The sequence below is a fragment of the Talpa occidentalis genome, unplaced genomic scaffold (genome assembly GCF_014898055.3).
Source record: "Talpa occidentalis isolate TD23 unplaced genomic scaffold, MPIMG_talOcc4v2.1 talOcc4.12, whole genome shotgun sequence".
Taxonomy (NCBI): domain Eukaryota; kingdom Metazoa; phylum Chordata; class Mammalia; order Eulipotyphla; family Talpidae; genus Talpa; species Talpa occidentalis.
The window spans coordinates 89,270,656-89,285,927 of NW_023601212.1; the positions used below are offsets into that span (position 1 = coordinate 89,270,656).

The 15,272-nt window shown below is 43.1% G+C and overlaps 1 protein-coding gene across 1 annotated transcript in view; it reads right to left on the bottom strand.

Annotated features, from left to right (window-relative positions):
- The window catches only part of CACNG3 (calcium voltage-gated channel auxiliary subunit gamma 3), a 75,899-nt gene extending 62,269 nt beyond the window's left edge, over positions 1 to 13,630 (bottom strand). The window contains exon 1 of the mRNA XM_037504554.2: positions 12,223 to 13,630. Within this exon, the coding sequence (XP_037360451.2) occupies positions 12,223 to 12,433 (211 nt within the window). The 5' untranslated portion in view covers positions 12,434 to 13,630. The remainder of the gene's footprint in view (positions 1 to 12,222) is intronic.
- Between the last annotated feature and the right edge of the window lie 1,642 nt (positions 13,631 to 15,272).

Below are 15,272 nucleotides of genomic sequence, written 5' to 3' on the forward strand. Positions count from 1 at the left end.
GTCCTGTGGGTGGGAAGCAAGTGAGGCCACAGGCAAAATGCTCCTCTGTCTGGCAGCAAATAATGCAGACGGCAAACTCAACTTGTCATTTCTGCCCTTGAAATCCTCCGAAGCCTTCTGGTTCCTTCACAGTCAAAGTCAAAGTTCTTACAACTTCCTTTGAGGCCCTGCACTATCATGGCCTCCAGTGCCATCAGCTGGTCTCCTAGCTCCTCCTCTTCAGAACACTGGCCTCCTCACTCCTGCACACCCCAGCCCAGCCCTGCCTCTGGGCCTTTGCACTGCTGTTCCTCCTCTCAGCTGTGCTCTTCCCTCTGGTGGCCACCTTCTTTGGTTCTTCCACCTCTTCATATTTTGGGGTAAACACCACCTTCTCAGTGAAGCCTATGTTGGCCATACTCTTTACAATCTCCAACCCCTTCTTTCTGCTTTATGGCAGCTTGGGAAAAGCCCAGACTCCCCGTTCCTTATGCCCACGGATGTCACATAACCCCAGGGAAAATCATCTTGGGAGAGGGGAGCAGGCTGAACTTTCCCGGGCTCAGACCTTGTTGTGTCTTGGAACCCAATCCCTGCCATCTCCCCTCTACCTGGGAGCTAAGCGCTCACTCAGCCCAGAGTGAGAAAAGCAGAGAAGTGTAATTATCATGCTGGGCGGCAGCCCTTTGACTCAGATTAACATCATTGCCTCTTGATTTGATCTTTTTATTTTTTCTCCAAACACTCGGAGCATTTTGATTGCAAGTCATATTTGCCTTTGGTGAAAAGTCGTATTTTGAAAAACCAGGACTGACTTAGTAGTACCTATTTTAAGGCATTTTAATCTGATAAACAGCTAATTGGTTGTGCTGTCCTGTAATTTGCAAAGGGTCAAAATGATTTGTTGCAAATATGCATGCATATGAACTGCTCTATGCCAAAAGCAATTTCCACAGGTGACAGTTGAATTTTAAGGAAGGCACCTCAGCAGTTACCCAGGTTTTTTCGAATCACTTTAATTGAACAGGTAAGGCAGGTCATTACTGTTTTCCAAGGCAGCTATCCATGGTGCTGAAGGGCGTATGTCGCAGAATACAGAGTGGTGGAAATTCCACTCTATAAAATGCAGGTAACCAAATATAGAGAGGATCTTAAGCACAAGAAATGGAAACGGTGCCTGCTGGATCTGTGCACCCTGTGTCCCCCAAACATGTGTTTTCTTTTTTCTTTCCCCAAGTTTGCACCCAAGTATTAAGGGGATTTTTAATGAGGTGGTTTGACATCCCCTGGACAAAGTTTCAGGGAAAAGATGGAAAAGAAGGGATGGAAGAATAACAGTCAGACTTTTAAGACTGTGAAATCACACTTTCTCAAGCTACAGGCTGCCAAATCATCAACAATTGTGGCAGGGATTATAGGATATATTATTTTTAAAGTAGCTTATAAACACCTAAAAGCAGAACAGTGGTTCTTAGGATGGAGTTGCTAGGAGAAGCTCAAGGTGATTAAGTTACCTACCTTCAAGCAACAAACCCAATGCTTGTTAAGCACCTTCTATGTATTCATCAGGGGTTCTGTGCTGCTGGTTCAGGGAAATGTAGCAGACGCAGAGTATTCGAGTGACATAAGCTATTTTGCAATATTTCTTACAACATTCAGGTTAAAAGGTAAATAGATGGTGTTAGATTTGCCTGCTCCATCTCATCCTTGTGGCCCAGTTCTGTCAAGTCCAAGGTCACTAAGAAGCAGGCCAGGCAGTACCTCACCTGCTGCCTGTGTACCGGGTCCCTGGTGCTCTGAATGTTGCATGAAGATCGGACTGCGGATTCCCAGGTAACAGAGTCATCCAAGCCAGAAATATTAGCTCCTACCAGGCACAGAGCCTACAGCTCAAAGAAGCCAGATAAATGATGTGCCCAAATTTACTCCGCAGGGTATGTGGAAGCCATGAGCCTCATGGGATCACCCATGCAAGCACCCCAACTCCAGTGTAAAAGATGCAGTAGTTTGTTCACCTGAATTCAGACTCTGAATGTTTTGTTCTTCCCACAGGTTGTATTCTTCACAACCTAATGTGACAATGTCTAAATCTTGCCAGCTCTACCATTTCTTTTCCTTGACCTGGCTCTCTGGATTTATAATAAAAATTGGCAGTGAGATATCACTTCACACCTGCTAGAATGACTATTATCAAAAAAACAAGGAACAACAAGTGTGGCTAGGGTGTGGAGAAAAGAAACCGCATACACATGCTGGCCGGAATGTAAACTGGTGTAACCATTATGGAAAGCAGAATGGAAATGTCTCAAAAACTTAGGAATAGAAATACCACATGATCCAGGTATTCTACTTCTAGTTATTTATGCAAAACCACTAATTCTCAATATTCATTGTTGTGCTATATATAAGAGCCAGACATGAAAACAACCTAAGTGTCCATCAATGGGTGGATGGTTAAAGAAGACAGGCTAGATATTATGTAATATGGAATACTACTCAGTCAGAAAAAATAAAATCTATTTATTTGTGACAGTGCGGATGGACTCTGAGAGGATTATACAAAATGAAATAAATCAGATGGAGAAAGAGAAATATATATGATGGTACTTACATGTGGGATACAAAGAAACAAATCAAATAAACAAACAAAACAAAAACATACTGTGTTAGATACAGAGAACATTGGTGGTTACCAGAGGGTGAAGGAGTTGGAGGTGTGTGAATTGGGTAAAGGGTCAATTATATGGTGGTGATGATCACAGTGTAATATATGCTGTACATTATAATGCTGTACATGAAACATACAATGTTGTAAGTCAATGCTATCTCAGTAAAGATGAATTTTTAAAAAAAGTTTCAAAAAGGCAGAAGCTATTGTTAGTGAATTATGAAATGGACAAGAAAGTATGTCAGTTACACAAAAACATGAATTCAAAAGATACTTGCATTCCTATGTTCATCACAGCACAATTTGCAATAGTTAAAATATGGAAACAAGACCCCAAAACAGATGACTGGATCAAGAAGATGTGGTACATATACACAATGGAATATTACTCAGCAATCAAAAAAGATAAACTCATGCTATTTGCAGCAACATGGATGGAGCTGGAAGGGATCATGCTCAGTGAAATAAGTCAGAAGGAAAAAAAAAGAAAAATATCGGATGGTTTCACTTATAGGAGGAATATAGGGGAACCATACAAGGGATCAGAAAAAAAAGAACAAGACTAGCAGGCAAACCATAAAATGGAGACGTTCATCAGGGGAGGGGGTGGCATCGAAACAGGAGGGAAGCGCCCAAGAGTCTACGGTATGGTTCACAGGTGTCTTGGTGATGGTAATTTTAGGGGGACAACACCTGAAAGGAGATATCAAACATTGTAAATAATGAACAACAATGTAAAAATAAATAAATAAATAAATACTATTTAAAAAAGAAAGTATGTCATTTATTTAAAATAAAAATGATCCCAATTAAAACACTTTCAGCATATTAAAATATTGACAAACTACAAAAAAATACCATCAAACCTTGGGTTAACTATGCTCCACAGTTTTTCCAGTTAGTAGCAGGACAAGTGACTGACACCAAACTTTTTGACATGGGAGTGGGCAGGGTGGAGGAAGCCACCCTACCAGCCTGGGCCCTTAAGTCAGGCTAGTGCAACCTGGTTTTGGGAATGAATCTTCTGGGTTAAGTCCCAGCTCTGTCACCACTGGCAGCTCATCTTGTACAAGCTATGTCACATCTCTCTGAGCCCCGGACTCCTTGTTGGGAAAACAGGCTGCTAATTGTACACAAGGCTTAGGAGACTCTTCGCAACTGCTTATTCTAAGGGCCAGTGCAAGTGCATGGAGCCCGATACCAAAAGGCAGCACAGGTAAGTTTGGAGTCCCAACCCTGCCTTTTATTAACCATGTGCCTCTCTGGGTCTGTTTCCTCCTTTCTAAAGTGGGATAATAGTAGCATCTACCTCCTGAAAAAGTCACAGGAATTAAATAATGTGTCAAGTGCTCACTTAGAACAGTGTCTGGCATATAGTATGTGTCTGTTCAATACTCAGGGGTTAGCTAGAAATGAATGTTCATTCTGCTCTAATAATCACACCTAGACATATTCATTATGTGTTCATTACGTTACTTCTTCATTATTTTTGCTGTTTCCTGGGGTTCTTATGGCCCAATCTTTTCTCTTACAGTTTCCTTGGAATCAGCCTCCAGGATCTATATGGGCATGTCACCTGCTGACTGATGCCAGGAAGAACAGCAGACCTGCCCCACAAGTGGGCCCCCTCGTGCAAAGCCAGGAAGAAGCCCACAGTTGGTCCTCCTGCCTTCGAGAAGGATACTATGGATACTGAGGATACTATGTGGTTATACCTATATAGCAAAAGAGAACAAGTCTCTGTAAAGCTTTTATTGACAGCATTCAGAATTATAGATGCTGAAATTTAAATATCCTATTATTTTCATGTATCAAGACATAGAATTGGATATTTAAATTATTTTTCAACCATTTGAAAATGTACAAAATATTTTTAGTTTTGTGGATTGTACGATAATAGATAATGGGTCAAATTAGGCCCATGGACCAAGGCTTGCCAACCCCTGAGATAGGTACACATTACTGAACTTTCAACTTCTCAAATTTCAGAGAAAAAACATGATGACAAATAGCCTATTTATTGATTAGTCTCAACTTAGTGGGGCATAAACATGCAATTATTTAATTCAACTGTGTTATATCCAATCCCTCATTTTCTGGGTGATATTTTGGGCAGATTTCATAACTTCCCAGTCACTTTCAGATGTTAAAAATTCCCAACTGCATATCTGATTGCAAAGCCATATCCTTGTTTCTTCCTCTTTTAAATTCGAGCACCTCCTATATACTGTGCAGGGAGCAGCAAGTTTAAAAAGACCAAAATATCACTTCACTTAACTGGATGAGGTTGCAAACCTTAATTGCTCATTGGTAGCTGCTCTTCCAGCTAACACTGATAGTCAGAGATCTCGACATGACAGAGGATTGTATGGGGCCTATCCTCTGGAGGAACACACATTGGTGATGACAGGGTCCTCTGGGGCCCTGCAACCTTCTTCCCTCATGTGGGATACCCAAGTCTAGTCCAGTCTTTTCCATCCCACCATCACTCCTATCACTGGCAACTCATAGCTGCATACTGCTAGACATGCTATAGGCCACAGAGAATCCTGTGAACGCTTTTAAAGGCCCTCTTCTCTTTGGATGAACTCAATTCTGGACGAAGGTGCATTGTTTCGGGGGTAGATTGTGGGCTGACTCTCAGCTTCTGTTCAACTCCTAGGCCTGGCATCCTTGTGCAGGGCAATCTCTCACAATCATCCTGCATCCCTGACTAGGTCTTTTTGTACCATGGCCTACTCTCCTGGGAAGGACACTGAGAAAATGGCTCGAGCTCAGATATCCACCACCAGATCCACTCAACTGAACCTCCCATGCCCAGTCCAACCCAGTTGCTAGTCCCTCTTTCAGTCCAGGTGCTTTCCCTCAACTAACTTGCTGAAGCAGGTTTGTAAGTAGGTGAGTGGTTTTGCTATTTAAGCTAGTGCCAATCCAGGAATGAGATGCCAGTTTCTTTTTTCCCCAGGTACCTGTAGTCTTATGAATGACTCTTCTTGGAGCAACAGGTGACTCAGCAAGGAACTAAAAGCATTGGGAGGGAGGAGACTAGCAATCTAGGAGAGCTAATTCATTATTTGTCTTAGTTAATGGATATTGTCTAAAATGAATGAATCAAGAACTAAGGCTCAACATATGGTTTAGATTTAGAGGTATAAAGCAATGAAGGAACCACAAGAAGAATTAAAACAGAAAGAGCTTGCAATTTTTGTTTTCCCATTTTTTAGGTTAGGACACTTATACTTAGTGGTTAAGTAACTTCCAAGATCTGTCAACCAGTAATTGGCAGGGTCTGGGTAAAAACCCAGGTCTACCTGATCCAAAATGCCCCACTCTTCTCCAATATTCTCTATGATCGTGCATAAATTGTTAAAATTCCATTTGTTCTTACACTGAAAAAGCAGTGACTGCTCTGGCAGTGTCATGGGTTTGAAGGAAAAGGAAAACAAACTTGGAATTTTAGGGGCTTCTCTTTAACCTCAGAAACTCTAGTCTCATGAGGGGGGGGGTTTACTTCCAGATGTCAAGATACAATTTTCAAGCTATTGAAAACAATTCTCCTAAAATTCACAGCGAGCTTCTGTCCAATTTTATTCAACACTTCAATGAGGGAACTTGCAGAAAGACAAAGTTGGTTCCATGGAGGATGTTTTTATTTATTTATTTATTTGTTTGTTTGTTTATTTATTTATTTATTAATTTATTTGTGGGACCCTCGCCAGTGGCCAGGGATTGAACTTGTGCTGCAGAGGCTGCAGGCAGCCTCGCAACCCAGCACTCAACCACTGCGTCACCAGGGGATGTTATTTTTTAGTGAAAAGAAATTCTGAAATAAGGTGGTTAAATTAGATAGAAAACTGATTGATGTCATAGAGGGCAGGCAATAAATCCGCAACATTTGAAGTTATCTCCTCTAAAGAAGGAGAATCATTTTTACCTCTACTGAGCAAAAAATTATGTGCATCTTCCCAAGTTGTATGCTAGTAAACATCTAACTGTACAATTGGACCCAAGTCTATAATAAAAGCTAAGTCAAACAAAGCTACAGTCCCCTAGAGAACCAGATGATTCCTTGGGTAAGTTTGTTAGACACTGCTCTATGAGACCATTAAAAGGACACAGTCATCTTCCTCCTTGATTTCTGGTTTGATTTTTTTTTCTTGACATAGCTCATAACCCACATTTGTTCCCCATGCAGATATTAATGCACACTGGCCATTCAACTTTGGCACGCAGATCAGTTGCCTTTATTCTATTCCAGAAGATAATATATCAAGTGATCAATCAAACAAAAGTATTTTCAAGGCATCTACTTTCCATGTGTGGAATCCTAGAGTCAGAGGGTAGAGGACTGTGATTGAGGTAGAAAGAAGAGGCCTAGGTCCTCTCAACCATAGATGATACAAATAGGGTGCAAGACCAGTCAATCATAGAGAAGCTTCCACAAGGCTGGGACAAGAGCAAGATGGTCACCGCCAAACTAGATCTTAGTCCTTTACTTGATGGCCCTTATGGATGCCTGCAAGGTTCCAGGAAGGGTTCCAGGTGGTTGGAGTGGTGGGTGTGAAGAGGGGCATTGTTAGAGAACTGGGGCCAGATGCTGTTTCTCAACACATCAGGAAGTATTTCAGCATTTTAACAATCAGGATGGCTATACAGACACGTCCTGGCTGAATGGTGTACATGCTCACATCTCAGCCTCTGCCACCTCCCCAATCCTGACCTGCCCCACACGGTCTGGAACAGGGAAAAAAGAGTCTTGGTACAGTGAACACAACGAATAAGGGAAAAGGCAGTGTGAGACCTAGGACTAGAAGAACAAGAGCGTCTACCTGGTGATGTTTCCAAGTTTGAAGGCTATATCGGGGCCTCCAACAGACAACAACCCCAGTCCTTATTAAGTGTACATTCTACTGAAGGAAGATGGGGGATGTAAAAGTATGTGCGATCACCTGGCACAGGACATGGCATATAGGAAATACTCCATAAATGTTATGTCCTTCTCTCACTCCTGTCCTCAACCATATCTTCACAACTTCCCCGAAGGCTTCCAAACACATAAATAAAGCTGGAACCCCATCTGGCTGAAAAAGTCAACCATCTGGAGATTTGGAAATAAGGGGGAACTTCTAATGACTGGCTAATTTTTTTCAGTTTTCAGGCAGATGTTTGATGTCATCCAGACCCATCTGTAGCAGAAATAGCAGTTTATTGAACCTCTTTTCCATAATTTCAAGTTCCTTCTCCTAAAATCCTAAGTGGGCTTTCTTTTCTTAGCAGGCATTTTTAGAAAATGAATTGAAAAAGTGATGACTGACTAATGAAGAGAAACTCAGGAGGCAAATATGGAAATATTACAAATCTGGATAAAAGGGGACTTTTAGATCATTTCCAGTGTTCCAAACTGGCAAAGTTTGACTAGCACCATGTTTGATTAGCACCATGTTTTAAAAAAGTTGAATTAGTTGCCCACATTTTAAAAAATCTCACTTTTAAACATTTGGATTATTGAGTGAAATTTGGTATACATTTCTCCAGGGTGAAAACCAATTCAAGTTAAGTGGCAATTGTCCTGAGCTGTGGTTTGTACACGCCAACTTGCCACAGTCCCCACCATTTTCTCCCCCACATTTAGACCAAGTTTCAGTCACTGGATAGCTTCTCAAATGCACTGGTATTCCCTCCTCCCCATAGAGTTGAAATGCTTCTGTCTAGTCCAATTGGATTTGTTATTCCCTAATCTCTAAAGCTCTTATTTTATAATTGGGTAAACTAAGGTCTAACTCAGGAAATAACACGCACAGTTCACCTAAGTGTTAGTGACAGAAATGTAATTAGCATTCAGGGTTCTTTGCTACTAGGCCAGCAGTCTTTCCACTATCTAAATACATCACTTTGATTGTATCTAGGACCTTGAGAGTTTCTCTTAATGAGAGAATCGCATCTTGAACATGCTCTCATTCAAATTCACACGCTGCCATAGAAAGCACGTGGCAGGCTGGGGCACCACTTTATGAATGCCTCGCATGCTTTCCAGATAGTGAGTCAGGCGTTCGTTCTGGGTTCCCAGTGTGGGTGTCTCTACATAGGTCGATTGTTTTTTCATTCAAAGTGTGTCCTTTGCTGCCTCTGAGTTTGCGCCTCTCTGGTGGCTTCTGCACCCCTGCAGGTGCAGCACACGCAGGCTGTGTGTTCTGAGATCTGGGACTCCTGAATGGAAAAACCCCTGTGCTCGGGCCTTCTCACAAGCTCTTGTCTGTACCAGTAGCTCCTTAGGCACCAGAGCACGAATTAAGGTTGTATAGCAAACGCTGAGAAACATCATGGCTTAGATGAAGTAGAACCTTTGAGTTTAGATAGGTGACCTTGAGTAAGTTACACAATGTCTCCAGGCCTCAGTTTCTTCATCTGTCAAATAAGAGCAATCATAATACCTAGACAATTGAGCTCCATTGAAGATGAAGGAGTTAATTTTTCCAAATTCATAGAACGTCCTATCCCACAGTAAGTGCTAAGAATGAGTGACATTATGGCGAGCTGTAGAAATGAAACCTGGAAATCCCTCTTCCCTCATTAAGTGATGTGATCCTTACTTAGCACATAGTCATTCCCAAAATCAGTGTAAATACTCAATACATGATGGCTTTCACTTCTGAATTGCATGGAAGACTTAAAAAAAAAAAAAAAAACAGATTCTAACGAACCACTGCAGGCCTATGGATATAGAGGATCTATTTGTGGGATCTGATCATCCAATTTTTAAAGGTCCCCATATGATTCTGATGATTAGCTAAGTTTGAAAACAGTTGATGTTGTTTTCTGATCCTTGAATCCCTTCGGTGGTGGGGAATGCGTCACCTCTTAAGGCTTCCCATTCCACATTGAATCCTTTTTTTATATTGAGGTAAATCCTGTTTTTCTCTAACTCCCACTTCTACCCCCTTGAGGCTACACAGAACATTTCAAATCTCTTTTCTATATGACAGCCCTTCAGATATTTGCAGACAGCTGTCATGTCCTCATGTCCCACTTGAGTATTCTCTTCATTTGGACAAAATAGCCACATTCTCTCAAGGCTCTTAAAAAAGTATGGAGGAGCTGACTCTAATTTTATATCTAAGAAAATTGAGCTATAAGACCCATCAGTTATCGTCTGACACTTAAAGGACCAGAAAATGAAGGTATTGAGACTCTGGGGTAGACAGGAGATATTGGATGAAAGATGGCTTCCAACTTCTTTCCAGAGAAGGATGGGTACCCCTATTACATCTCTCTCCGTGCAGAATCAGAGGCTCCTGCAAATGCCTTGAACACTTGATATATTCAGTACATGAAGAAAAACCTTGGCTTCAGATTTCAGCTGGGCCCATTGAGGAGTTGGTTATATGGCATGCACATAGCTAAGAATTCATTGTGATTCATCAAGGTTTGTGCAAGTTACTATATTTAATCCTTCCAAATATGTTTTTAAAATAGCTGACTTCATGGATACTACAACAAATTTTCTCAAAAGAATTAACCTGCCCAAGAACATATCCTAGATTCACCAGTTCCTTCTTGATTCAGAATCTCCCTTCTTCCACTACATCCACAGAAGGCCAGAGTGGGGTCCAAATTCCTATACAGTCTGTAGGAGTAGGACATGATGTTGAAGAAAAGAGAAACCATCGGTTGAGAAATTCTAAGGGTTCAGGAATTGTAGGCCCTAATCAGGAAACCAAAAATGGTGTTTAATTGTGCATTCCAAGGCTTAGTGCCAAGGACAGAGGAGTCAGAAATATAGAGACATGGATTCCATACATGCCACATTTGGTAGGAGTTTCCGATTTTTTATGCCATCCCTAGAATCATGTAAGTATCAAAACATCCTCCAAATTACAGCTTTACAAAAAACAGAATTCAATTCCTTGTTGACAACAAAAGAAAGGGAAATAGGGAATTTGCCCTAAAATAAATAATTTTACCAGACTTGATCACAAATGGTCACAAATATTAGATTTTTGTCAATGTTTAGGAAAGAATAATTATGGATTTTCCATCAATATACTGGATACCATAAGAGTTTGGTTTAGTACTAATTCACGACCACTTATTCCAAATTAATCATTTCCCAGATTCATAAACTGAGGTCTCGAGTGGGTAAATGTCACAGCCAAGGTCACACAGGTAGTTGGCGGCATTACCCAGGTCTTCTGACTTCACATCTAGCCATCAATGTTGCATTTTAAATAGTCCTTTCCTACCTGGACTTCCCACCAGTTGCAAATTTGGTTGGAAACAGAATTAACTGTAGTAGTGTTACGTTCAGGAGAGCCTTTATTCAGAGTGTCAGGACATGGGAAGAAGGCCAGGGGATGATGCAATATTACACTAGCAAGTGATGTCATAGCATGATTTCCTAAGTGATTTACATAAAAGCAAGTTCTCAAGAAGCTGTGGCAAATGCCAGTCAGTGGGAATGCAGGCATGGGGAACCAATGGCAAGCAGGAGAAGAGAACATATAGGAAACCAAGATTTTCTTGCCTATCACTGTGGCAAGCTTCACAGATTTTCAGAAGCCTCAGAAAACCCCTGTCTGTCCCTCAATCCAGTGCTTGCCTCAGACACATAGGCTCTAAAGAGCTTTGGTTTTCTTCTCTGTCTTTCTGTTTACTCCCACTGACATCCAGGCATTGCCCAGTGATGCCGAGCGTGACTCCTGTTGTACTGAAGGCAAGTTTAGTAGTGACACAGGTTACCCAAGAAATTTACATTCCAAAATTGGTCTTACTTCTTCATTGTAATTTAGGATGAATCCTCAGTTTTTTATAATAGAAGTGAAAAGCTTCAATTCTTAAAGAATTTATTTTATGTAATTGTCATAGAAATATATTTGTTTGGCTTGGAGGATGATTTAAGAAAGAAGACAGGTAGATATTAAATTCTAAGATTACATTTTTGTTTTCATCTGAAACAGTGAAGCATGTATTAATAAGGAAGTTTTCTTAAAATGTGTGTGTGAGTGTAGGTCATATATGTTAGTCTGAAGCTGGAGGGCAAAGGAAGTTCGTGAAAACCTAGTTAGACCAAACTCAGAAGGAACTGATAAGGCTGTTGAGAAATAAGGAAAGAGCTGAGTGATCCAGTCTAGGTCAGGGTCTCTTTTCTCTTCTCTCTCTCTCTCTCTCTCTCTCTCTCTCTTCCTCTCCCTTCCCCTCTCCCTCCCTCCCTCCACTATTCCTTCCCCCCACTGGAATGCAATTTAATCAGAGCCAAACACCCCATGTCAATCCAAACATCAAAGCAGTTCACAATATGCCTAGGGATTTTGAATTTGAAGACTTTTCTTAACTGCAGGATCTGCCCAGAGTGCCACAAAAATCTCATCTCATGCAGCTTATTCCAAAAACAATCAACAAGACCCAACCCCTTCATCCCACACAGCATTAGCCCTGCTGGGAACAATCTGGACATCTGCACATTTTCAGCAACAATTTGAACTATTTCTCTTTCCCCATCACTGCCTCCATCTCCCCAAACACCACTGGAATATCAGAAACTGAAGCATTTGGGTATATTGAGAGGGATTTGTAAATACCTTCTAGGCAGCAGGTCCTCCACAGCCCCGAATGGGTCATTACTTCTTCATTCTTCCTGCTGGTTTCATTATCACTTGTAGATTTAGTCCTGCACACACCTCTGGAATATAACCAGTAGTCCGTGCCCACTGCAATGGTCATTAAACTAAAAGCTGCGAAGGCTCCCACAGTGGTGATCAACATCTGGATACCTCTGTCACACATCCTCATAATTCTTCATGGTACTCTGGATGGATGGGAGTTGGAGGGGGAGGTTCAATGCCAGAGGGGAAAATCACTCTGCAGCTGGGCAAGCTAGGACAGGCTCTTCCAAAAAATCGGGTCTCCTTTCGTCGGCATCCACAGGGACTTTGCGAAAGCTGGGATTTCCTGTCTGGCGCTCTCTCCAGTTCCCTGGGTCGCCTATGGCCCTCGGAAGGGTGCAGGCTCCAGGGGGTTGGTCCACATCACTGCTGCCTTCTGAGGGTCCCTGGGTTCCTTTCATTCCTCAGGAGCTTGGTAAGGATGAGGGTCTGTGCAGGACATGGCTCCGGAGCCTGGAGCTGCCGGCTTGCTTTGAGATGCTCCTGGCTCCTCACAGCCCCGGGAGACTCAAGGCAAAGAAATCCAGAGAGGTCTGTGTGTGTGCGCGCGCGCGCGTGCGTGCGTGTGTGTGTGTGTGTGTGTGTGTGTGCCAGCGCGTGTGCTGGGGGTGAGGGCGGATGGCAAAAAATAGCACTGCTGGGAGGCGAGTCGCTGAGAAGAGTGTTCACTGCTTCCCCAGCCTCCCAGGAAAGCTCTCCGCCTGCTCCCGACACCCCCGCTCAAACTGGAGAAAAGACAGTCCTGGGGCGGGGGCCGGGCGGTTTCATGGGAGGGCAAAGGTCCGTGGTGCTGAAAAGACAGCTCCCCGCCTGTTGCCCCGCCTCCGCCTTCCCAAAGCCCAGGCTTCAGGTCCGTGGTGCTGAAGGGACAGCGCCTCTCCCGCTGCTGCGCCCCCGCCTTCCTCGCGCCCAGGCTGGAGACTGGGACCCTAGAGGGTCGGTCCTCCCCCGTGCCCGACCCTCCCCTCGGCTCTTCCCAGGCCCGTCAGCCAGCTTGGTTCTGCCTAGCAGAGCCCACGCTCCGCGCAAAGTTTCGGGAACCCAGGGCAGTCAGCGCCCCAGCACCTTGGCGCTGCAGCACGACCCGGCTCCTCCGCCCCCGGAAGGGTTAAGGAAAGGGGAAGGGGAAAAAAGCCTGCAGCGCACTCCGGCGCGCTCTCAGCTCCCACCCTACGCCGCGTTTCTCCCCTTCCCACCAATGAGCCAGGCAAGTTTGCCTTTTGCTGCGGGCGCCGCTGGAGACCATTGGGGAAGACCGAGTCTTCTTAAAGGGACCGGCGACTCCGGGCGAGGGATCTGTGGTTCATGGGAGCGGGCGAAAAGTGTTGTCACAGGCACATCTGTGTAGAGTCTCTCTCAATTTGGCTCCCCAGAAAACAAACCAATATGTCTACCCTTCTCTCTCTGGAGCTCTGGTTTACACCGGAGACAACGTGGATAGATCAGACCCAGAACTGTTCATATACAAATGATGGGATATCGCTGAAAGACCAGAGGGGTAAATGTGCATAGATTGTGCTACATGGCTATAGACTCAGGGATTTGGTGTGAAGGAGTATGAGAGATTAGTTTCTGAAGACACCTCTTGGATGTTTTGACACCCCTGTATTTGAGGGGTGATGGGGTGGGACAATCACTGAAAATGTCAGATTCTCTCCAAAGGTCCCCAGGACGTTCTCTTGTTAACATTCTTGTCTAGGTTAGACCAGGGGCCAAGTGAAGTTAGGTCTGTTTCCCTAAGTCCAGAGTGCAAATGTCATTGCGTAACTGAAAACTAGTGAGTCCCTTGGAAATCGTCAATATTGCAAAGAATTCGCATTTAACCAGTTTTTATTCTCTTAATTTTGAATTCTGGTGTACGCGTGAGCAAGCACTGAGTTGACTGAGGACAGCCCACAGAATGCCTTTATATCGGTTTCCCATGGCATGCTGGGACACATATCTAGAGGGTGGGTGTTGTTTCTGCATTCCTTGAGGTGTGGGCACAACTGGACAAAAATACAATGGGAAGTAATCACAGACACATCGCAGCCCCCTGGTGCTGTCTCCAGCTCTCTGTCAAGAGCTGCTCTACAGATGACTGGATGGCGGCAATGCACGCACGAGTTCTCAGACCCAACTCACAACTTTTTGGTGATGCTGCTACTTTTGATGTTAAGGTCACTTGAAGATTTAGCTTGTGATATTAGGTATATATGCAAGTACATGTGTAGGTTTGAATATGTAGTCACGGTGTGATTGTGTATGAAAATTCACTTGAACTGGTTTTATTTTGTTTTGAGCTCCAAATGCCTGTGGATTTGTTGGAGACATTTAGCAGGTATGTAAGTACGTGTCTGTGCCTGTGTGCAGAGCGGTGGTCCAGGAGTGTGTGTTTGCCGCATAAACATAGTCGTGTGGGGGTGCATGTCTGTGTACAGATATAGTGGAGGTTTGGGCACCCATATAAAGTTAATTTCATATGCATATGTCGTGATTCCCAAACACTGATTTGTGGGCAGAAAGTAAAAATATGAAAAATTGGCCACATCACCAAAATTTAACAGATAAACTTGGGACCAAGATCACAACTAGCCATACTTCAGAAGAATGGTAGGAGATCATGGGAGACAACACACAAGACCTCTTATAAATTTCTTAGTGTTTTTTCCAACAAAGAAAGATAATTTTGTTTGTTCTCAATAAAATGTCCTGCCTTAATATTCTTAAGGGAAAGTCCATCTATAATGTGGAAGTAAAGTTGGTCTTTCCTGAGAGGGATTATTAAATTAGTGAAATTTTCCTCTCCTGCCCCCAAAATAAAACTTAAACAGCATGAAATAACTAATAATGACCAATTCCAATTATTCTAATTCCCTTATTCCTTTGTTCCCTATTCCAGTAATGTGAGAAAGGTCTTTTCTCCAATCAGGGCCATGTAGCTGGAAGTCAGTGGGCTGCGGGTTTGGGGAGAGTGTGCTGCCGTC